The sequence below is a fragment of the Agelaius phoeniceus genome, chromosome 1 (genome assembly GCF_051311805.1).
Source record: "Agelaius phoeniceus isolate bAgePho1 chromosome 1, bAgePho1.hap1, whole genome shotgun sequence".
NCBI lineage: Eukaryota > Metazoa > Chordata > Aves > Passeriformes > Icteridae > Agelaius > Agelaius phoeniceus.
Window position 1 is genome coordinate 16,212,162 of NC_135265.1, and position 25,975 is coordinate 16,238,136.

General features: G+C 39.0%; 1 protein-coding gene across 6 annotated transcripts in view; it reads right to left on the reverse strand.

Moving 5' to 3' along the window:
- Window positions 1–25,975, reverse strand: part of WAC (WW domain containing adaptor with coiled-coil) — a 57,641-nt gene that overhangs the window by 1,854 nt on the left and 29,812 nt on the right. For 4 of the 6 annotated variants that reach the window (XM_077173577.1, XM_077173583.1, XM_054637960.2 and 1 more), the window contains exons 8-13: window positions 16,835–17,080; window positions 14,764–14,886; window positions 13,678–13,826; window positions 10,205–10,323; window positions 5,191–5,377; window positions 1,964–2,091 (exon numbers count right to left, since the gene is read on the reverse strand). In XM_077173577.1, coding sequence (XP_077029692.1) covers window positions 1,964–2,091; window positions 5,191–5,377; window positions 10,205–10,323; window positions 13,678–13,826; window positions 14,764–14,886; window positions 16,835–17,080 — 952 coding nt within the window. The remainder of the gene's footprint in view (window positions 1–1,963; window positions 2,092–5,190; window positions 5,378–10,204; window positions 10,324–13,677; window positions 13,827–14,763; window positions 14,887–16,834; window positions 17,081–25,975) is intronic. The other 2 variants (XM_077173560.1, XM_077173579.1) reach the window with 2 other exon arrangements.

Here is a 25,975-nt window from a genome sequence, read left to right on the forward strand (position 1 = left end):
TTATGCCTTTATCATGCAGTTTTCCAGATTGTGAAACAACCTAAAGTGCTCTTAAAAAAAAAAAAAAAAGGTGAGTCTTCTTCTCACTTGCTTTTTTTAAAGTATTTGGCTCTGTGGCTAATGGTAGTCTCTACTTATGGTAAGCTCCAATTTTCCAATTTCAAAAACATTTGAAGCATCATTAAAGGGCATCTAAGATAAAAAGTTGTAACTACACCTTGCTTAAAAATAAATTATACTGCTCACAACTTCTTATACCTTTTTTCCTCTTTTTCTGAAGTGACATAAGCAATTACCATGACTAACAAACATCTGGTTCACAGGAATTTTTAATGAACAATTTGAACCACTTTTCATGATGCTGAAGTGTAATGCAAACATGTCAGTGAAATAAGAAAATACTCAGGGAGAATTTAGGTTTTATATAAATATTCTATGAAGGCTGAAGCAACTTTAATAAATGCAGAAAAAGGAACAATTCAGCACTTTTTTGGAACACTTTACAAATATGTGCCCACTTCATTAAAAATGAATTTTCTACTGAAAAGTAGGTGGAAAAGAATATATTAATATAGAGACACCAAAAAGAGAACATTCAGCTTCAAGGCATGGGCATATAAAATATATCAATCAATGAAAAGTGACTTTTTACACATGCTGTCAGTTATGATTCAAACAATGTATGTGCTTTATCTAGAGATGAAGTTCCTTCTTGGAAGACATTTAAGTAGCACTCTTCTGTGCAGAAGTACAGAAATAGTATCATCATTTAAATGTATTGATTTTGATAATCCCATCCTTTGTCAAAGCCTCCCCCATCAACTTGGTTACTTATGCCTTGTATTCCACATCTTTGGGATTGCAGCAAAAATAAAAGATACATGTTACTACAGGCTCAAAGTCATAATAATAATTATCCATTGACAGTTTTAGGATACAAAGTGTACAAGAAAGAAGGTGCTATTTAATGAGCTGAACAACGACATTTGACATGTTATTTCAGATCAAATGCGCAGAGACAAATGACACCTTAGGAAATTAAAACTGTAAGAAACCAAGCCATTCATTAAATATACTACAGAAGTTATAATTCATGTAGTGAAGTTATGAAATAAAGCTTCAGAAAAAATGGGTGTTTTCAGTTCTTTATCAGGAAAGGCTTACAAATATATTATAGCCTGATTCTAAAGGATTGTTTCACTATCTGCCAAAATGCAAGAGCTTCTAGAATAAATGCAGCTATTTTAGCAGCATGCAACACAATTAAGGTGGCTTCTAACAGTAAGAAGCACTGTATTCAAGCTGTAGTGTGATTTGATAGTTGGGATAATATCACTGAAAGAGGAAACCGAGTATGAAAGCAGATACAAAATCAGGACCACTGGTGAATATTTTGAGCATGTATTTTATGATTACAGTTTCTAATCTTGCACAAAAGTATTCAGCCTATCACTGAAGTGATACACAAGACACCTGCTATCACTGACTTACAGCACGTCTACTTTGCTATAACCAAACATTAATTTCTCCTTCACTTGTGATGTAAATTAAACCTGTTCAAACTTGCTCTGGCTTTAGATCTATTGAATTTCTCATATGAACTGTAGTGCTTCAGATCAGGATAAACTGTGCAGACACGTACCTATGCAATCTATGCATTATGTATGGGCTGATACTCTAGAAGCATGCTGAAATACTGTGAGTTCATCAGTTCTTTGTAATGCACTAAGGTTTCTGCAGAGATTTCTTTTCTATCTCAGTTAAAACAGATACAGGAATTGCATATCTGGTTCTGCTTAGTGGACAGAAACAGGCAGAATGTACACAGGGAAGACAGCTTGCAAACATGGCAAGTATTGGTGTACTTACAGCCATCAGTAAACAGAACTCATGCAAAATAATGCAAGAATGAAGTTCTAATAACACCCTAAAAACTGAAGATAAGCACAGAGCACACACTTACCTTTGCTCACGCAAAGTTGCTTGAATTTCACATACTCGAACTAAAGACCTTAAATTCTTTAATTCAGTACAAATTTCTGACATATGCACACTTCCCATGTTATGGGCTTCCTCACGTAATCTTGATGCCTGCAGGGGTTAAACAAAGATTAGGATTTTGAATCATGCATTGGAAACAACTGGCAGTAGCCAGAGAATTGCTGGATCAGTGTCTCTTGAAACAGCAAAGCACTCTAATTTCAAAAGGCAGTATTAAATCAGAAGCACTTATAAGTTGTCTACAAGAGCCCATTTTGAATCACAAATAAACAACATTGCTGCCCAGAAACTGTCTAATCTACGCCTATGCCAAGGCAGGGCTAGTTTAGACCTTCTTGATCCTAAATGTTTACCCAGCCATCTTGAAAGACAATATGTGACAGGACTTGGAGCTTCTAAAATAACCTTTTCAAACAGTTTCAAAGTCTCAAACCATTATTCCAATGGTAGACTTAAATTTCCCATCTAGTTAAGCCTTAGTGACAAAAATAACTGAATGCCATCATCTTTCCAGCTACCTTCTACCTAACAGAAAAAAACTTTGCAACCCTCTTCAGGTGCTCTCTAACAGATCAACTCCATTACTTTAATATTCCCACTTAGTCAGCTGGAGATTAGCAGAAGTCTAAATTTAAAAAGCACAACCTATCCAATTCCCAATTTGTGCATTTCTTGAAGTGTCATCACTGTACTGGATATGACTCCAGAGAACTCCTCAACAGCACCAGGGAGAGCAGTGTAATGATCTGAGGCCCTGTGTATTACACTGCAATAGGGAACAGGACTTCTTTCAAGTGGCACATGGAGAAATTGTTTCAAAATACAGCCTTCCCTGCAGCATTACTGTTTAGCAATGTTATCCTCTGCTACACTGGTCTGGCTGGGATGGAATTAATTCTCTTCAGAGAAAAGAAAATGGTGCCACGTGGTGCCAAGTTTTGAAGCTGTGATCAAGCCAGTGCTGACAGCATAGTAAAGCTTTAGCTATTTCTAAGTAGATCCTACACAGCATCAAGGGTTTCTCCCTTTCTCTCTCTGACCTGCTCTCCACCCAGCAAATACATTGTGGGTGGACAACAGGCAGGGAGGGAACAAAACTGGGACAGCTGACCCGAAATGACCTCAGGGATATTCCACACCATACATGTGCCATGCTCAGCAGTAAAACTGGGGGACAGTGTTCTAGGGCTGCCATGGCTCAGGAACTGGCAGTGCACTGGCTGGCTGGTAGTGACTGCTTCTGCACCCCTTTCCCCCACCCTCTTTTACTCTTTGACCTGCTTTTACCTCAACTCCCAAGTTTTCTCACTTCTGCCTAATTGTCTCCCCTGTCCAACTGGGGCAGAGTGAGCAAGTAGCTGTGTGGTGCTTAGCTGCCTACTGGGATTCATCCACATCTGATTAGGTACTTGTACATTTAATTCTCCTTCCCAAAAATAATGTTATTTAGCACAGGTCTTCATCAACTTTTGGCATTTCTCCAGTTCAAAGCAGCATTTTGTATTCTAATTCCCTACATTAAAAGTTTTCATTTCTGGAGTTGATTAACATCCAGGAGTACCCTGGTGTCTAGTAGGATATAACTGCCCATGCAGTAACTCCAGTTACTGAATTGTTTTTCAGTTTGCCATGTTAAGTGCTTTTTATGAGTTCTGTGAGGTAATTGCTGTAATTCAAGAATGTTTTAGCTATTAACTACTTGCACACCGCATTTCTTTAAGTCCAACTGCTTTAGCACATACCCGTCCTGACTTTTCTAATTTATTTACTTATTTATTTTTCAGTTTACTCAGGCATGTGCTCTTCTGCCTTAAGTTCAAATTACACTATATATCTGGCAGCTATCTGAAGAAACCAAGGCACTGGATTTTAGTCTCTCCACTTTGATCTATCTTATCTTCTTCACTATGTACTGCACCTATACTTTCATTCACTTTTATATCAAATATCTCACTTAAGTGCCTCAAGTGCTACTATTCAAAACTGGTCTATAAACAACACCACCACGTGAAATCACCTGAAATAGCAGACAGGACAATACAGCATGTAGCACAAAGGGAGAAGTACCCAACTGAGTACTTGACTGCCTAGCATTAGCTGAGTTTTTTGATCTCTTTATTACCAACAAGGGAAAAAGACCCCAAAACCTATGCACTGCATAAATCTGCTTTCTATATTAAGATACTTGTGAATTCAGTACACTGTGAAAATAATACTTTCAAAACTACACACCAAGGCCATAGGTAAGTGCCTATGCTACACCATTTCCTTCAAGACACTCCACAGCAATGCCTCAGTGTTTGACTCAGTACAGGTTGGTAATTTCTTAAAACCAACTTTAACAAATCAGTGAAAAGAAGCAGGAATCCTAACAGGGTCTCAGTTTAGACTGTGCTTATGAGAGTCATCTTGCAAGTTACTACCCAAAAGTCTCCAGTGTAGAATTGTGCCAGCATGCATCAAGTCTTTAAAAGACCAAAGTAAACTGGGCTAGGTAAGATTATTACCCCAAACAGACTGCCCCAATCAGATATGGCTGCCTGCGGAAATAACTTAACTAGATTCAATAACCAATATGGTTCCTTTGAGTAATACATTCCAAGCAGCTGACATGCATCCAGTTTCCTTGTATTAATACAACAGAACAGGTTTCAGGCAATTAGCTATAATATATGGATGGCAGTTTGACTGGATTTCCCATTATGTAAAAATAGCCCAAATTCAGTCTGAGTATCTACATCAATTCACAAACAAGGCAGAGTTTCTTTTACACTGTGTAGAACTAACACGTCAGTAACTAAAATCATGGAGTATTCTCAAATAGTTTAACTCTGTACCGAATTTATAACATTTTCCACATAATCAAAATATCATTATGAAAAAATATGTTGAACTCTATGTTCTCTGTAAATTTCAACAGAACTTTAGCAGTAAGAAAATAGTTATGAGGACAGCTATTCATCTGAGGGAATTTCAAAAGCACTGACACTTCAAGTGAGACTGAAAATACCCAACTACTGAAAGGCAAACACACATAAAACCTGCAGGTCTGGCCTAATCTCCCTTTCCTCTCTCCTGGCTGAGGACAAGAATAAGGGTTTTAGTACTTTTAATTCCTAGAAAAAGCAACCCAAATTTTAAGCTACATATTATGCCCTCTCCCAGGTAACAAAGCAAAGGAGCACTCACCTGCTTTTCTGCATGATCTGCAGGCCAGCCCTGAACATGCTTTATAAGGTTCTCATTGAAGTGTGCTGCTAGCGTAGGTGTTAATGAACATGTGGGTCGTACAGATGTATTCTGTGGTGCAGGTGTTGAGTTTGATGCACTACTGCTAGAGGTATGATTTGGACCTGGTGATGGACTTCTTTGACTACTAGAAGAAAGAATAACAAAAAACAAGTGAGCATTTAAAAACATATGTGAACCTAGAGAGAAATGAACACTGAAAATTCATGCTTCCAGGCACAAAAATACATAAAGCGTTCAAACCACAAGTAAATACTCCTGGTAGACCAAACCTGGGCCACCTTTCTACAAACCTCTAAATTTAATTGGAACTGAGTGCTACAATGTAACAGAGGATTCTGTTATTTGGTAGGGTTTTGTGATGTCTGGTTTTTAACTCTGAGAGCTATTCAAGAGAGGTAAGCTGTGCCTAAATGGTGCCGGATAGAAAATATACATATATTTATGTTCTTCCTTCAAACAGCTGCAAACATAAGATTTTCAGTAATGATGTATCAGATGGGAGGCAAACACATTTATTCAAAAGAGGTTTGCCAGAATAATCATTAAGAACAATGCCTGATATCCTGATCTGAAAATATAGCCATATGGGATTTGAGGAGTTTAGTACTCATGTCAAACACAATCTACACGGTTTTGTGACATTGCACATCTTTACTGAATGCACTCGGGAGAGCAGAAGTATCACAGGAGCAGTGTGTTTGCAGCCACCAAACCTGACTGCTTTACTGGAACATACTCAGCATAACAGTGATGGTACCTCACAGTTAAATGTTCTTTGGCACTACATGTACTGAGAAATAGTAGCACTAATTGTGTTAGTGCTTCTCCCACTGGCAGAAACTTTTCAACACAGGCCATAATTTCAGTCTATTTCTTAAAACTGTGTATCACTTGCAGGCAAGAAGAAAGTATTATGAAGGAGAACCAAATTTTAAAGGACTTATGATTCATCACCAGACCTGTCGGTCCCTTTGAAGACTGAAAACATCCTTACATAATGCAACTATCTCTCTAGTCCAATGCCCAGACATTTACCCTATTCAACTCACACTTTCAAAGAACTACAGCATTAAGAATTACAGCCAACAAACTGGATGTCTGACTGGACCTTCTGGAACAAAGCCAGAGAGTCACCAAGCTGACAAGAGGCATGAAGCACTTCTCCTATAAAAAAGACAACTCCTCCCTTCTTTTCAGATTCACAGTATCTGGAGCACTGTATAGTGGGAAGCCTAAAACCAGACAAGAGTTAAACTGCTATAGCAAAGGAATGTGGCACAGGACCACACAGGTGACTAAGGGGCTGAAGCACATGCTGTATCAGAAGAAGCTTAAAGTTTATTCAGTCTGGAAACCAGAAGACTGAGGGGAAGGGGATTGAGGGATCTTTTTGCAGATTTTTACTACTTTTGGGGAGAAAAGATTCTTTTCAGAGATGCACAGTGACAGCACAAGAGGCAGAGACAAGCTGCAACAAGGGACATTCTAATTAGACATGAGAAAAAAAGAATCACCATAAGGGCAGTCAAACATCAGAAGAAGATATTCTGAGATATTAAAAAAAAGTCACCTAAGCAATTCAAACTTGCCAGTCCTACTCCAAGTTGGGACCAAAGTAGACTGCAGCTAGAATTCTGTTCCAAAGTAAATTATTCTAATTTAGCATCAGCATAGTGATGGTGCAGAGACAGGCTATTTTTATTAATTAAGTAGAATTCAGGCACAACCTTATTTACTCCTTAGTTCTACTAGAATTAAATTTCCCTCTATGACTTGCCTCCTCTTCATTTATCAGCCTGTCTTCTCCCACTCCTGCTTCATTAGTAAAACTCAAATACATCAGAAATGTTTCAAGAAAATAAATAAATAAAATCTGTGGGCTTCTCAAAAATGAAGCTGTACCTTAATTATGACTAAAACATACTGTCACAATATATCCTAGGGACTGCTGTGTTAGCAGCAGGGGGAGCTATGAATGCAGCAATGACTGTTCCAAACTACCACAGTATTTTTAAATGCTTCACTGAAGGGAAATACTTGCCTTAGCTGAGTTAAAGACTGACTATGCTACAAGTAACAGAATGCCTCCAGAGAGGCAAAAATATCTGAATCGAGGGTATTAAAACATGATGGTTCTGAAATATACTACTACAAACGTCAGAATTTTACAACCTACAAAAAATGTAATGAAATATCTCCCTTCACAGCACTTTCCCAAGGTAAAGGAAAATTTTTCTCAGTCCTTTCTGAAAACAGAGAGAAACTACCAACCTGATGAAACTATTAGTTATGGAAGCACTAATTTAGTTTCATATTTAAAGCAGCCATAATCGATTGTGTGTCTTTGGAATCATCTCTAACAGACAGACTCACCATATGCCTGCACTGTGTTAATTTCCCAACTGAAATGGCTGAAATGTTCACTTTTTCAAAGTTCACAATAGCTACTCAGGTTTTCTCACACTGTGTTTCCACCCCAGCAAGTCAAAAATAATTTTACCTCCATTTACTTAAAACTTTTAATGAGCCAAGGAAATGCAGCTGTGATGAACTTCTGCTCAATTAATCAGTATTTAAGCTGGAGAAAAATGCAACCTTAATTCACAGAGCTAAAAAGATTTTGGACCATCTGTCCACAGTTCAGTTTGCTAAATTGTTGTTCACTCCTATAAAAGTAAAAATTGCTCCCAAGAACCACTCCCAATCCAACCAAGTACTTTCACTTATAAAGGAATCATCTGTTCCATATCAATTCAGACATACTGCCTGGACACAGCAAATCTTTTGCAGGTAAGTAAATCAATATCTGAACTGGTCCACTTTCATTCAACTCCACTGCACTCAACAGAAGAAAATACCAGTCACACAGGTTTTTCCAAGTCACCTATTCCTTAATTTTCCACTTGTTGCAAACGAGACACTTCCAAAGCAAACTGAAATCACATGAACTCAGGATGCACAATACAGCAGAGTCACAAACATGTATTAATTTCAGAGACACGGGACACTGAACAATACTAACACTGTCTCAGTTTCTTTCACCCTGGCCTGCACACTGCCTCCTGCCCTCAGCCATGGAGTGTGCTACCTGCACAATACCCCTGCTTCAGCAGGGCTGGGGCAAACTCAGCTTCCTCCAGCAAAACGCTGATGCCAAATGGAGCAATGGTTTGCAGAAGGACAGCAGATCCCTAAACTCACTGTAGGTAAGGGTCATGCTGGAGTACAAAGTCATGTAACCCAAAGGAAGGGTGAGGCATGGACTAGCAGGCCAAATGCCCACCAGTATCAACTCACACAGACTCTAAGCCATGGTAAAGGTTTCCAAGAGTAAGACCATCTTTCTTAAGAAGACTTCCTGTGCCGAGAGGGTGACAAGCAAAGAATAAAAGGGCCTGTGACTGAGAGCTATCCCCCAAAACCTCACCACTCCTCATAAAAGAAGCTCAGCTTGCTGCAAAGTGTAACTTTATCTTTGGTACTATAATTCAGAAAGATTTAAATAGCACCATTCATAATTACTAGGGACTGGAGCTGGACACTTTGCCTTTATTCTTCTAAAAGAGATAAATGAGCTACAGGCTTATAATCCAACAAAGCTTAGAATCAAGTGTCTGTAAAATAGCCTTCATTAAAAACTCAGAATTTCTGACTTTCTTGTGTCTGTACCCTCAAACTGGTCAATCCTCCAGGGTCTCCAATAAAGCCAGCTTCTGGGACAGGACTGCCAAGCATACAACAGATAACCCAGTCCCCCAAAAAAACCTCAAAACACACATCTCTTCTCCCCACAAAAACAGCCAATACCAACAAAAAACCTCAAAAAACCCCAAAAAACCACCAAAAAAAAAACAAACCCAAAAAAAACCTCCCCCCCCCAAAATACCCCCAAAAACAAAAAACCCAAAAAAACCCCCAAAAAACAAAAACAACAAAAACAAAAAACAAACAAAAAACCAAAACAAAACAACCCAAAAACCAAACCAAACCAAACAAAAAAACAACCAACCAAACAAAAGTCACTTTTGTTATTAGTCCCAGAAGGGCAGATAAAAGGACCTCACTCTTTTATGATCTGGAAAGCAGCACCATGTGTAGCTTCAGGGATGCTGACAATGCAAGAGTATTGGGCTTTGGCTTTTTGTTTTTGCATTTAATACCATACCACACCACACACCTTATTCAATCACTAAAAATCCAGCTATTAAGAAGTGTAGATTTACAGAACCTCTAAAAAAGTCAACTTCTTCCTACCACAGTTCTATACCATGACTCCATCACACATTTGACATGACTCATGACACATCTTTGGTTACAGCCCCTGGAACCAATATGACAAAATGTGGAGCATCCAACACTATGAAAACTCCATCTACCCAAAAGAAAGGTTTCAAAGATACGGATTCTAAACCCACCTTGTAAATCAGAGGTTAAATGTTAGTATCATGCAACATCTTAATAAGTTGCAATGTTGACAAAAAAGTCTGGCCAATGAAAGGTATTTGTGAAACTTAATTCTAATGCTTTTCATTAAAGTGCAATATCACCCGACAAACCAAAATATCATGCTAATTTCAGAATTAAATTACACTACAGCAAGACACTACAAACATCTAACACTAAGCATCACTAGTTAGAGCATCACATTAGATTCTCTAACTGCACAGAGACAGAAACTTCAAAACTCTGAAATCACAATCCAAGGAATCACTTATAAAATTGACACCAGAGTGACAGAACACAACCATGTTGCTTCTGCGAGAATGGTCTAATGACTACCCCAAAAATGGAGAATCCACCACATTAAATATGTAACAAAGGTACTTAGCTGCATCATCTCAGTAGCAGCAGTTCAATAAACTGGCCAAAGAGAGTCCACTAACTGCAACATATACAACACACACTGAATGCAGATAAAATCTAATGACAGAAGAGAAGCATTTCAATATACCTTGAACGCTGAAGACTTCGTGGAGAGGCAGGTTCATGACCTGCCTGCTTGTCAGCTATTACTGGCTGCTGAGGTGCTGCCTGGGAAGCTGGTCCTTGTTTAACACCTGGAGTAGCAACCTGGAAAGTTCAAAACTTCATTAGAATTCCTCCACAGTAAAGAGCAAGTGTAAGAAACAGAAAAAGATAAGGAAATTACAGTTTCAACACCTGTAGGGTTTGTTTGCTACAAGGCCTTTTGCTGACACAATTTTTATTATCTTCACAAGGTGTTAGTTAAAAAAAAAAAATTCTAGTTCCACAGCTGTGCAGAAAGATTTTTTTTTGTACTAAGAAGGGGTTATTAATAGACTTAACAGAAGCAAATTTAGACCCATGTGACTTGTCGAAATATTGCAAGCTTGTTATCTTTGACTGTATCTTCCATCTGAGCACTGAGCTCATTTTCAACCTCAGAAGAGTTGTTCATCACCCAAATAACATCTTCCTGTACAAATTTAAGAGTTCCCTACTTGAAAATACATTACACAGTGTCAAGAACATAATTACATCACAAGCATATTAAAAACATCTTTATCAAAAATGGAAAAAAAAATCTAAAGCATATTTATCAGTTTGCTGTTCCCTCTTCTCTAAATTCTAAACTCACAGGTGACTACAAAAATAGTCATCAGTACTTTCTTGCTTTTCCTTTGCAGTACATATTCAATGCAAGGTATTAAGATACCAGCAGTAAGATACAGTCTTTTCTATGAATTTCTCAACTACATCAGGACGAGAAGTTTGGGAATCTAGTAATGTCTAATTTACAGCAAATGAAGTCCAAGATATTTAATCTCGCCCAATACTTTGCATACCAATTTTGAAATACATACAAGAGAGGTTGAGCTTCAAAATCTATCCTCCACAAAATCAAGCTAACAATATTGAGAGAAAAGGGAGAGAGCAAAGAAAAAATGGTTTCTAGGGATCCATAAAGACAAAAAAACCAAATTGTCCAGCCTCGCCTCTCTGGCATTTGCTGACTTCACATTAGTGTAGATTACTAACTAGGGTCTCCTGAACCTCCAGAAATGCTCTACTTCAGAAACTATGACTTCTATGAAACAAAGCACAGATGGTAAAATAAACTGAAGACACAACTTGATTCATTTAAATATTCGGGGGGGGGGGGGGGGGGGGAGGGAGCTGTCTTAATGCCCATTCAAACTCTTAAATGTCTAAGGGGAAAAGTCACCTTTAAACTTATCATCAAAATGAACATGTGTTCTTTCTGGTTTTTAGATTAATAGGCATATACTAAAGAAGTCTGAGTAGCACATGATAAGTCCATGGTACTAAAAGGGAAAAGCAAGATAATTGTAAGATCAATCTGCTGTTGAAATAAACAGAACTATATAGTTCAGGAGGGTCAAACAGTAGCAGATCGTAAACTGATTTATGAGAACAGACTACACAAGTACCTTTATGAAATGTATGACATGAAGAACTTTGCTATTAATGCCTGCATTTTGCTCAGTGTGTGAGCAGACATTAAATCACCAAGGCTGTTCAAACAGAACAATTTCAAAAGAGAAGCCCATCAGCAATAAAGGAATCATGCAGCAGATTCAAACTGGTAAAGTAACCAGCTCCTAGTCTGGTAAAAATAACCCCCAAAAAAAAAAAAAGGACCATAAAGAAAAAGTGGGATTTGTAAAATAAATGAACCACAAAACCTTTCAATTACTCCATGTTCTCCAAGTGTTTCAAAGACTGTAAATATATATACCAGAAACAGAAAAATAGTAAGGGCTAAATAAATTCAAAAAAACAGAAAAACCAACCAACCAAAAGCAACATTCTCACTGAGCTTGACCAGTCTGTGTAAAGTGCTTTACACAACTACTTTGCAGAAATTCAGAACAGCTTATGACCACACAATACAGGCACAGCTAAAAGGTAAAGTCTGTGCCCCCTGAGCTGCCACATGCACACAGCACCCCAAAGGCAGCCACAGCAGCTTCAGTCTGAAATCAGTGCTGACATGTTCAAGCAGTCCTAAGCAATGGTACTGTGCCAATGGCACTACTGTAGTCCCACAGCCAGCTCAAATCCCTGTGCCTCTGGCACTGGGCTCTTCTTGCACAGAGCCACTTCAGCTTTGTCTGCTCTAAGCCCATGTGCTCTAAAACCAAGTGTGTCCTGGCACAGCCCCACATCTTGATTAGGCATAATTCACCTCAAACTGTACAACTGGACAAGCTAGACTCACATACCCGATGGGCTGCTAAAGCAGACGTGCTCACACCGGAGCTATCACCACCTAAGCTCCCATCTCATGGAACTGAGTTACACAAATAGAAAAACTATCAAGACAGTTCTTTTTTAATCAAACTGGCAAAGTATCTGCTGCAGAAAAAAAATTTGTTACTTCTGGGACTAACAATCAATCTCTGGGTTGTAGAGACCAGAAGAGATCTACTTCCAGTTATTGACAGTACACAACTTAAGATTCTTTCTCATATCTCAGGATTTGGAAGTACCAAATATCTCAACCTTGGTATTTGATAATTTCATTTCTTGCCACCTAGCTATGGGATGTGAACATAGATTGAGGATGCAATCCAGGGTCAGAAACCAAGGTAACAACCAGTACTGGTACACACATGAAGCTTTGCAATTCATTGTATCACTGTCAATCAAAAGAAACTGGGAGAATCACTTGGTTTTATTTGTATCCATGAAAAAAATCTGACGAAAGAAAATAAGGCATTTTGAATATAATGAGGAATGCAATGTGTTCTCTTGAAAAGTATTCCTCAAAGGCATCCAAGACATTAGAGGTTCACTTGTGAGCAGAAAACTGAGAAAAAGACACCTCAGCTAAGCAGAAGTGGTGATAGAGAAGACAGATTTTAGGAAGGTGGGGGTTTCTCAGAAAGAACATCAGGAGCTTGTATGTTAGCTTCAATTTACATTTCCTAGACACTGATCCAGTGAAGGAATTCTGAATGAACAGAGGTGAGGGGGCAGGAAGGGAAAGGGACATTGTATTATTGACCTGTCAACACCTGGAACATTTCTAAACAAAATCTGAGACTACTTCAAGTAAATTTCCCCAAGAAGTTCTCTCCCGTTCTAAACATCTTTTATTGGGTAAGTCTAAATAATTGTATCAGTTGTTGCCATTGAGGTATGCTTTTGTTGCTATTTAAATATGCTAGAATACCAATGCCTTGGTAAAATCTCCAGACAGCATCTGAGGCCAGCATTAAGAATTTCCTCAAGAGAAGTAAACTAGATTTCATGCTGGAGCTGCACTGCCAAAATACAGTCAAGTAGTTGCTTCCAGTTGTTTGTTTCTATTGGGAAAGATATACATATTTTATTATCCTACACACAACTGTTAGCACATGGATATATAGGAACAATATTTAATATGATGTATAATGATTTCTTACTACAATATGGCACAAGCCAAAAGGAGCTCACCTTCTGCTGGGATGATACTGGTGGCGTAGTCATCAAAGGTTTCAGTGGAACAGTGTTAGTCTGTGGCGTGCTTATCCTTGGAGACACATATGATCTTGGTGATGAGGCATCAGATGTTAAAGACATTGGAGACTGATTAGATGGCTGAGCTGTAAAGAAAAGAAAAATGCTTTTAATAAAACCATGTCCTATCATAAATGCAAATTAGATTTTCTTTGGGTACTCTGGAGTATGCTGTATTAGATGATATACAAACATACTCACTGTGAACAACTAGAACTATTTAATGCTCAACAACAATCCTAGCTATGGAGCTGTATTTCCCCCAAACTCCCCACTTCTAAAATTTCAGGGGAGGAGAAAGAGAAGAAGCTATTAGGAAATGCTTTTTACAGATTCAGAGACTAAATCATATGCGACTCCTATTTTAAGAGTGCTCAATTTGATTTAACCAAAAGAAGGCATGAACAGTTTATATAGAAGCCTATGAATCCATTCTAGGCATATACGAACAGTTCCCCACCCATAGTTAAAAATTACCATTAACACTGCTTATCTACTCAGTAAGATGACTGCATTTATTGTTTTGGTTTAAGTTTCTAAACTTAAGTTTTAAAATTTTTTTATTAAGTTACAAGCCAGAACATATTGGAAATACCTGAAAGAGTATCTTGCCTGGAAGATGAAAAAAAAAGTCCCCACCAGACAGAGGAAACTTTAAGAATTTAAAGCCTCCCCCAAGAGTCAACAGTATTACAAGATGGGTGTTGAAGTAAGGAAGAGTTGTCTTTTATACTGTTAAGTAACATCTAATTCCAGAAGTTTCACATTACTCCTGTAGAATTTCTTAACATACAAAGAAAATCCCAAAAGGTGAGACAGAGAAGCATGTTTACTTAGTAGTGTGTCAGGTTCCTGCCCCTCAATAACAATTTTTTATCCTATCTTTGGAAAAAGAAGTCATTTCACATTCTCCACATCGTGTGGCCGAAGATATGACATGAGACAGATTCCACAACTGTATCAGCCTTTTTAAAATGTTGTGTAACAAATTTACGTAAGTGAAAAAAAAAAAACTCTGAATACCTTGCGTAGACAGTTGTGCAGCTTGAGAAATTAGGGAGGTGATATTGAAAGCAGATGGTCCAGCAGTAAGAATTTTATGGAGTATAGACTGCAGAGAGGCTTGTGTCACAGCTGCTGTTAGAACTGAAAACAAACATTCTGTTTTACTGACAATTCCAGAACACCACTTTAAACTGTTGAAACTGGCTAATTACATTTAAGGTATGTTTTCTTTCACATTTATTTCCCGTATCTACCATGACCAAAGATCCACCTGAACTGTTCTTCAGTTACTTGATTTCAAGTTGACTTGGAATGTCTAGCAAGTCCTTTCTTTAGTAGTTTTAAGACATACATTTAACAAAAAATTCTTTAAAAAAATAACATCAAGTCTTCCAGTTGATCATATGGATTAGTAATAATTCTTGTAAACAGCAAGAGAAAACTTGTTTAATTTGCTACTGTAGTAAGCAGAACATGTGTGAAGATTTTTTTATACTACAGTAATTTTTTAAAAAAGCAAAAAGCAGAATCACTTCAACTCACTGAAAGAGATGGGGCCCAGACTTCATGTTCAAGAGCAAGACAAATCTCTTTCAGGTTAAAAATCCATGTTTCTTCTTACTAATAAGAAACCCTTATCTCTTCTGGGTTTAGCTGTCCCATGTCATCCCCTCACCAGTAAAAAAAAAATCACTTCAAACCATTTTAAAACTGCACAATACAGGAAGAGCATCTTGCAGTATGAGATGACAAAACCCTGAAGTCTGAGCTTCTGAACTAACCTTTCCAAAAAGGTCTACAGGCTCTGTGGGATACTTCCTGGACATACCTTCCAGCACACTCCTGCAAAAACTGACTCACCAGCAAAGCACAGAGTAACTCTGGATTGTGTGCACAGTAAGAGCAGCCCTGCTGTGCAAGGTGAAGTCACTCTGCCCACGTGGACACAGCCAGGCCCTCATGTCATCAGAACAATTCTGAACACTCTTGTTCCAAGACATACACAGCTGCTGCTCATATGGCAAGAGAAAATTACTAGAAATTTCACCGGGCAGCTTTTTAATAAAATACAACTGGAGTTGAGTGGACCTTTCATTTTTCAACACAGTCATAACACTTTTTAGTGGTTTTTTTAGTCTTTTTTTAGTCCAACCTAGTGGATTACAGTTTTAAAGACTTTCCCTGCACAGGAAAAAGAAACCAGTGACCTACTCACTTATTAGTACTGAATGAAGACAGAATATTTGCTGATTAAAAGGAAGCAACTGACCACTTTTTCTGATGAATAATTGCAAGGTATAGAATACTTTGTAAGCATTTTCCCTTACTTGATTTGCACTTTTCTGAAAGTTAAAGACAATTAACTCTCAGCACTCCATGCAAATATTTTACTTCCTATTTAAATCAGTGATTCTTGCACAAGAAGCAAACAAAACTCCTACCACTTTATCAGTAACCTGTCACATGCAGACACATTAGAAAAAACTGCATTCAAAATGCATCAACTCTACCTGCTCTTGCAGCAAAAGGCACTATAGGTAAGTGATAAACTGACTTCTAACAACCTAAGCCAATGTAACAAAAATGTAAGGGACACACTGATTAAATGTACAAAATTTCACTGGCTAGCAAAGTTACTGATACGCTACCTTTATTCAGAGAGGCTTTCTTTGTTATGCTAAAGAAAAAAGTTGTTAGGCAACAAGATTTAAGAACCCCTAGAAGTTTCACTATATGCAACACACATTAATAGAACAGCAGCACAAACTACAGAAAACAAAGAACAGTGCGTGAAACAAAAGAACAAAGAGCTCTAACGAAATTTTGCGCAACAGACAAATGCTGATATAGTGATTAAGTCATCAGTTTCAATTACACAGCTCATGTACATCAACATTTATTAATTTGAAATCCTTAAATGTTGAGAAGGTTTAACAGAAAAAAAAAGCCACAAAAAACTCCACTTTACCTAGGGATTCATTTATTCACTTTTCAATCAAAATAAGGCTTTCATTTACTACAGTCTGGTATGCAATAATACACTAATGTATGTAAATGAGAGATTACATGAACTTTAAAGAATCCTTACCTTCATTGATTTTGGATATATCTACGCTAGAATTATTAAGCTGCAAGGTGGCTTGCAGAGCAGGCAGCAGCTGTCGAAGGAGATTTGGGTCCTGAAGTAATGGAGGAATTGGTGATTGTGGGATAGGTGAAACAGGAACTGTAGGAGCAGATGAAGCAGGCGCAGAAGTTGGATTCAGTCCAGAAGCAGAAGATGTAGAAGGAGTTGTGCAAGAATGGGATACAGACTTGTCCACAGATGCAGACTCTGAACAGAAGACAGACAGTATTTTTCATTTTCCCCAATACAACCTGACAACTCACTAGTACAATACTCAAATTCAGAAGATCAAATGCCTAACTACCATTTTAAGAAAAAAACTCACAACATTAATAGAACAAAAATTGAAGACAGCTGATTTCTAACGCAGTTTATGCTACTGAACCTAATATTTATTATGCGCACACAAATGCAACTTTTCCACTTCAAGATACTGGATGAAAAGCAGCCAGTATTAAAAATAGGACATTTTTTTCCTTAACCTTTACGGCAAATGTGGGCCAAAAATTCCTTACTGATCATCTACACTCATATTCTACACTTTTTCTTATGATCTCAACCTTTCTTTGGAAAATATACTATGAACAAAAACCTCATAACCCACGGATTTTGCATATAGGCTACTGTGTCAAATTTAACAGGAGGGTATAAAGCCACTCTTCATTTATGAAGAGACCAGTGCAAGAAGCCACAAATATAAGTGTATTGTACAAAATCCAGCTACATTGCTGAGGATTTAGAAAGGATAATGAGCTGTACTAGAAATGTAAAACAGTGCTGTTAACATCCCCACAGCAGAGTGGAAAAATATCTAAAATGTGTCTGCCTATAATTAATTTTTAACTTGTCAGCTTCTTCTGAAGCATTAAGACCGATATCCTTTATTTTATTAATATGATTTTAGGAAATATTACCACTTTTTCTCCAGAGAAACACACAGTACTTAAATACAATTATACTATATGGCAATTTGTTCTGATTAATATGAGTTAATTAATTTTAAATATGACTTCCACTCAACAGAAAGTTGCTCCTCCATTCCAATACAGTGATAAATCTCTGCAATGGAAGTATTTCAACTTACTATATGTGTACCTTCAGTCACTTCAAATATCCTTCCTTTAAGAAACTTGGATCACCATATTTCAATCTGAGCTCCTCCTTCTCTCATCCTCATTAAACCCTCAGAGACCCTGCCCACAAATTCAGTCAAGACTAATGCATCTATAGCACCAAAGAAGTTGGATGCAGAGCATAAAGCCATGGATCCAAGATCTTATGCAAGATGTCTGCCCACAGTAATGAAGATCCAGATTTTAAACCCACCTCAAACCGGGCAGAGAAGGCCAACCTGCATGTTCTACATTTCAGGCAAAAGTCTAGAAGTTTTTCCCAAAAGTAGGGAAAAACTGGCTAGGAAGTTCTTTTACTTTAACGGTGTGCTTGGTTTATTTGAAGAAATGGTAAAAGTAAGATGATGCTGACTTTATTAGTAAAGAGGTGATATGGTCTGGTTTGTTTTACTACTGAAGAATAAAATATCATAGAATTTCTAACAGCTTTTGTATTCCAATAACCTTAACTGCAACTTCCAAGACTAATTTGGAGAAGAACCCTAAAAAAAAACCAAACAAAGAATCACAGAAGCAACAATGTGTAAATCTTTTCACTAAGATTTCTAATCTCACTGGGAAGAGGATTTCTGTTTCTATGCTGTTATTCTATTAATAGCTTATAAAGGTCACAAATACTCCAGAAAACTTTTTCCAGACAAGTAGCTGAGAAATCTGAACCAGAAAAAAAAACCTGCTGAAGAATTTGAAAGCCTGCAAGGATGCAACAGCCAGGACACAGAGACATATTTTGGAGTTTCAGGCGAACTTCTGAAAAAGATGTGCCCCTATCTAGTTACAATCTCCTCAGGGTTGGTAGCAATGAATCTGTGAAGGGACATGGTCATTTGGCCAGGAGCTTTGGTAAGAACAACTTAAAAAGGGACAAAGGGGTTACAAAGATTGAAGATGGGAAAAAAAGAATAACCTGTTACAAAGCTTCTGTAGTGTTTTCAGTAACATGTAAACTAGAACAGCTGATTAGGTATTAGTTACCATGAAACACTAAGTCATTAGTAAAAGTTTTTGTTATAAAATATTGCACCCTATGTTATACCGTTTAAAGTAAACATTAAGACAACTTCAGGTCAAAGACATATCCAACAAACAAGAATCTAATCATACTAAACAAAAACATGTGAAGTTGAAATTGAACTTGGATCTGTCACAGTCCAAATAAGATCAAGATACACTGGCAGACAAAAGCAAGGGAAATAAGCACAATGGAGCACGTTAGTACTTACATGTACAAGCCTGCTACCTACAGTTTTGAAAACCTTACCAGAAAAACAACCATTAAAAACCCAAAAACACCTTTATTTCAAAATGAAAAAATACTGCAACTGCCAGCACTAATTTTAAAACATATTTAATGCATTTAGGCTTCTCTTCACAGTTAAATATTAAGTTATTTTAAGTAAAGAATCAACTCACTACTGTATTATTTATTCATGTAAGCAAATACCTGATCCTCAAACCACATCACCATACCAAACAGCTGGAAGTGCTTTTCACCCATGCTGCAGTTTGAACAGAAAATACACTGAATCAAAGGCAAACTCAAGCTAACAATGCAGTTAAAATAAACCTTATACCCACCCAGTCCTGGGTATTCACTTATTACTTGAATAACAGAACTCAAAACATGTCACTCAAACCACAGAATTCCATGAGGTCTGTAAAACTACTTTAGTTTGAGTTTTTAAGCTCTAAAAATGCACACTGAATTGCATCAACACAATACAGTCAAGTTATTTCTTTCAAACAATATGGAGACATTATTTCACAAAGCTGTATTACTGCAGGTATTTTAAGTATAAGTTAAAATGTATCTGTGAAAGGTATTTTTGTACAATCACCCTATCAAAACTAGAGAAAGGATACAAAGCAAGGATAACACCTACTGCTAACATTCCAATATTCTGAGATGTTTAGCAACTCAAAATCAAACCACTAAATGTTATAAAAGAATACATCTCTATGATTATGACTACCTACATGTACATCACATTAGAACTGCTACTTAACATCACAGAGGATGCAGAATAATATGACTGGTCAGAGCATCACTGCATTTCACAAATTAATTTATTATTAATGAAATTTAAGCTTTAAACCTGTGTCTGCCAAAAAAACTCCCCAAAACAAACTTGTAAAAATATTGGTAGAAATTAAAGTATTTCTTGTTGGTATGAAGTAGCTGTGTTGGTTCTGGCCAGGACAAGGTTAATTTTTGGAGCAGCCAGAGGGGATGGGTTATTCTATACCACCTCACTTCACTACCAGGGGCAGGGGTAAGGGAGTTTTTCCAGTCAGTGTAGCATGAATTGTCTCTCTTGTACACCCTTTTATTAATATTGTTGCTGTTAGTGTTCATTTCTTATTGCTGATTCCAGTAAATTTTTCCTATCTCAACCTGCAATCTTTTCATTTTGTGCCTCCAATTCTCCTCTCTAGTCTGTCACAGGGGAGAGGGAGGAAGCAGTGAATGAACAGTGCATGGGGAACACCACTCATAAACCTCAATAGCTTTATTTGGCACCCAAAGGGTTGAGATAATCAGATCTGACCAGAGGGGATTGAAACAAATTTGATTTATGCATTTGTTGTACTGAGCAGGGAGTCAACAGCCACCATGTTGCTTGGTCCGTTCACATGGTTGTGGCACACAACCCTGTATATATTCCTGTATACACCCTGTGTGCCCACCACAGTATCTTTTCATAGCAGGGAGAGAGAGGGATCAGGATTCTTGTGTTGCTGTATTGTGGGAGACCAGTTTATGGCATGTGGGGGGGCAATGAGAGTCATTTGGGATGTGTGCTCAGTAATGCTCTTTTATCCTTTCTTTGGGGCCTACCTCTAGGAGTTCATTAAATTGTACCTAGTCTGTGGGGGAACAGGGGCAGGTAATTTTCTCCAGCTTTTTATGCCCTTTGTCACTTTCAGGCCTATTAAACCAGCTTTTGAGAATTTTGGATTTCCCTTGGTTGTTAAAAAAGCATGGTCTTGCTGCTGTGTCTCTTGAGTAGAGTCTGTACCACGTTTAGAGTCAGTGTGGCCCACAGCATGTTTAGAATCCAGAGAGAGATTTCTAAGGAGGCCTGCTCTGCAAGTGGATCATCATGAGTGGCATGGAATGTCAGAGAAAATGGGCCAGTTTTGGGGGAAATTCTCTGCTCCAACGGTTTGGAAGTTCACCCCTGAACAACTACAGAATCTTGATAAAGCAACAGTGTATTTTCAAGGAGGATGGACGGTGTGACATCTCCAGAGGGGAGGAAATCATTGCAGTGTGTTGGGCACTGGCCATTCTTTACCAGACATAGTTCAATACTAGACAGTCCCTCAGAGAACAGAAGGAAAACAAACAGGCACTGAGACCACTCAAACAGCAGCTGAACTACAGGATGGATCTGTGCCACTAGAAGTTGCCCTATACATAAGAAGAAATCCAAGATCAAATCAGTTCAGTTAGTGAGGGATGAAGACAAAGTAGAACCCTCACAACAGCAGGAAGAGGAAGGGCCAAAGATAATTACCCAACCCCTGTCCCTGAGTGAGTAGTGAGATATGCAGGAAGATTTCAGCTGCCAGTCAAATGAACTCCTGGTAATCTAGCTGCTCCAATGCTGGGGTATCATGGCCCATGATATGAAATTAGATGGTAGTGGAGCCAAGCAACTGGGATCTCTGTCATGGGATATGGGCATTAAATAGGGAATTGGGAAGAAGACATACCCTGAGCCTTTGGAGGTGACTCCTGTCATGCAGGAGGGAAGGTATCAGGTATCATCTCAAGGACAATCTAGTAGTGCACCCCAGCAGGCAGAATGCCATAGAAAAAAGGTATCCAGTACATGAATCAGATGTGATGGAGTAATGTACAGAGATTCAAATAACAAGGAGTCTCCTGTATATTCAGATCAGGTCCAGTGCACACAATCCATGTGGCAGAAGTTTGTACAGAGCATGCCACTGTCATACACCAACTAACTGGCATTCATGTCCAGAGAAGGAGAAACAAACAGTACTTCATGTGACTACCCAATGCCAGCAATATAAAGATCATCTTGACACACACCTCGGCTGTGGGGACTGTCCAAGACTTTGGACAAACTTGAAAAAGTCAGCAAGGAAATGTCCTGTGCCCTGCCAGTACAGACCAAAGTCTCTGCTATTGGGAGCAAGCACCCCCCTGCTTGAGAGAGAAGACACAGACAAGGCAACCTGTGTTTTTATTGTGAGCAAAACAGAGGACATGAGGAAGTGGGATGGAAAATCCACCTCTTCCCTAGCAGTATGGGTATGTGAGCTGAATGTTTGGAAGAACAACCACAACAGGAAACTCTTCATGGACAAATGCCACTCCAGTTTTCAGTGGGCAAGTCCTCAGACAGAAGAGGTGATATTACTTCTGATCCTCTAGAAGGAACCTCTAGTTCATATTTATAAGGAGTGAGCAATGAGAACTATGACCAGGCCCTGCCCCCAGCCAGATGGGGGAAAGGGGCAATCGGATCTATTGGCCCAATGGATCCTATAACTGGAGCCAATAGCCTGGCACATCAGACCCCAAGAGTACAAGGCTTTAGTTGACACCAGCACGCAATGTACCCTGATGCCATCGAGATACGTAGAGACAAAATCCATCTGGATTTCTGGGGTGACAGGGGCATACCAACAGCTGACTGTACTGGAAGCTAAGTGAATCTGACTGGGAATGAATGGCAAAACTACCCCACTGTGCTGTGGGTTTTTGGAGAGTGCATATTCCAGATTACAGACAGGTAGTCAGCCCTCTCTACCATGTGACATGAAGAACGATTTCAAGTTGGGCCCTGAACAACAAACTTTTAAACAAAACAGGATCATGCAGTCGCCCTGGGCCAGTCAAGACAGAAGATGTGAAAAATGCTCTACACTGCAGTCAGGGAGAATGGTCCTTCCTGGAGTGTCTGGTAAAAGCATCTGGGGAAACACAAGGACAACCCCTGGAGTTCTGGAGCTGGGATACAAAAGATTTGAGGCCTGCTACGTCCCAGCTGAAAAGAAGATACTGGAAACTTATGAAGTGGTTCAAGCTGCTTCAGAAGTGATTGGCACCGAAGTACAGCTACTCCTGGCATCCTGACTGCCACTGCTGGGCTGGAAATGCAAGGGAGAAATCCCTTCCACACCTGATGCCATGTGGAGAAATTGGGTCATGCTGGTTACACAGCAAACTCAATCAGGAAACCCCAATCACTCTTGGATCTTGGAAGTCTTCACTAACTGGCCCAAAGGTGAAAATTTTGAACTATCATCATCAGAGGAGGAGGAGAAGGTGACATGTGCTGAAGAGACCATATCACATAATCAGCTACTACCAAATGAAAAGTGATAGTCTCTTCACCGATGGCTCCTGTTGTATTGTAGGGACACACCTGAAAATGGAAAGCTGCTGGACTCCTATGAGGCAAGCCACAGAAGCTATTGAGGGATAAAGTGGATCAAGTCAGGTTGTACAGCTGAAAGCCATCCTGCTGATTTTAGATATCACTGAATGAGACAAAATGGCCAACACTCTACCTCTACAATGAGTTACAGACAGTTGCAAATGCTCTGTGGGGGTGGCTGGACTGATGGAAAAAGACCAATTGGCACTGGAGAGGGAAAACCACCTGGGCTGCTGTACAGTGGCAAGACATAATTGCTCGGGTAGGGAAGTTCACTGTGGGAGTCTGTCATGCCGATGCTCTCTGTACCTGAGAGCTGGGCTACTGAAGAACACCTCAACAGGAGAGGGGTGGGGACCAAGCTGCCAAGCTTAAAGTGTCTCAGATGCATCTGGACTGGCAACATAAAGGTGAATTATTTATTTCTGCCTCAGTGGGCTCATGGCACCTCACATCAACAGGAAAGAGATGCAACACACTGACAGGCTCACGACTGAGGGCTGGAGTTAACCATGGACAGTATCTCACAGGTTATCCACAACTGCAAACCACGCACCGCGATCAAGCAGACCAAGCGGGTAAAGCCCCTGTGGTTCAATGGACTATGGTGAAAAGTACAGGGAAGCCTGGCAGATTGACTGTATCACACTTCCACAAATCCACCACAGCAAGCTCTACATGCTTACAAATGACAGGAACAATCACTGGATGGCAGGAGACATACCCTGTGCCTTAGGCCACTGCCTGGAACACCACCTCAGGCCTTGAAAAGCAAGTCCTGTAGCAGCATGGTACCCTGAAAGACCTGAATCAGCCAATGGGACTCATTTCAAAAACAGCCTCAGAGACACCTGGGCCACAGTATTGAGTGGATATATAATATCACACACCAGCCTCTGGGAAAACTGATCTGTACAACAGACTGTTAAAAACCACATCGAAAGCAGTAAGTGGTAGGGCATTCAAACACTGGGAGATAAATCTAGCCAAGGCCACCTAGTTAGTTAACACCAGAAGCTCCACTAAGTGAGAAAACCCTGTCCAAACAAAACTTTCATGTACCACAGAAAGGGATTAAGTCCCTGTGGTGCACCTGAAGAACGTGTTAGGCAAGACAGTTTGGATTACTCCTTCCTCAAGCAAAGGCAAAACCCATACACAGGGTAGGCAAACCCATCCATGTTTCTGCTCAAGAACCTGGGTGCACTTGGTGGGTAATGCAGAGGGATAAGGAAACACTACGTGTACCTCAAGGGGATTTGATTGTATTGTGAGAACAGTCTGTAATGTTGAATTTTAAAACTCTGGCTGCTGAATGACACTGTCACTGTAGGCTATAACTATTGTGGACAGTGAGTATGGACTGCTTCAGATATACCAATCAGGAGATTCTGATACATCTTGCAATTAGCCAGGAGCACACCAGGTGGAAGGTGTAGGATCTGGGCATGATGTAGGTGGTATAGAATAGGGGGTGGATAACGTCCTGGATCTGGCCAGGACGTTAATTAACAGGGTTAATTTCTGCAGCAGCCAGGAAGGGCAGTTATTTTGATCCACCTCACTTCACTGCCAGGGCTGGGGAAGGGAGCCTTTCTCCAGTGGGAGAAGGTGGCAGCAGCTCCCATATTGCAGCTCCCCCATGCTGAGCTTTAGTTCATAGGTGAATTTCTCACCTCTCTTGTACACTCTTCTAATAATATTGCTGCTTTTAATATTGTTGCTTTTACTGTTCATTTCTTATTTCATTGCCGTTTCCAGTAAATTGCTCTCATCTCAACCTGTGATCTTTACCTCTTCTTCACAAAGAGAAACCCCTCTGTGATGGAAACTAGCATGTTAAAAATACAGACTACAAATTAGTTGTATATAATCACAACTTTCTTTAGCTTAATTTAAACCCATCTATCTTACTTCACAGCTCAGACAGGATACTAAATCCTAGAATGCTGCCAACAAAACAAAGCCTCTAAATACTTCCACATCCATTTTTGAGTTATGTAACTACGAAGTTTAAAACCTGGTTTAATTTATGATGCTGTACAGAGCCTGCAAGTTTTGCCTTTTGAAGTTAATTAAACTAGCCAGAACTCCTCAAGATGAAATATTTGTCTGACAAAAACCCTCAGATATCACTCACTGGGGTGTATAGATTTCCCCTGCTTTTACTATAAATAGAAGCAGAAACTCCTCACTCCCTTTCTTTTCCTCCTTAATTCCCTTTTTCTGAGAGACTATTTCATTGTTTATTTTGCCAAAGAATTAAGTTTACTTTCCAACATCTAAAACACTATTTTTTAGTTTATTAGAGTTTTTAAAAATGGCTGTTAATAATACAATCCTGTGGTTCTTAAGTGCACTTGAAGCCCTCAAACATCACGAAACACAGTCAAGATGAACATAGCATGCTGAGAAAAGTTAAACATCTCCACAAATTTAAATCCTGTAGTTTTACAATTCTGATACACCGGTCCCTACACCTGTGTCAACATCAATTCACGGTCCTTGACAAGCAATCTACACTATTATTGCAAAATAAGGATTTGGATTAT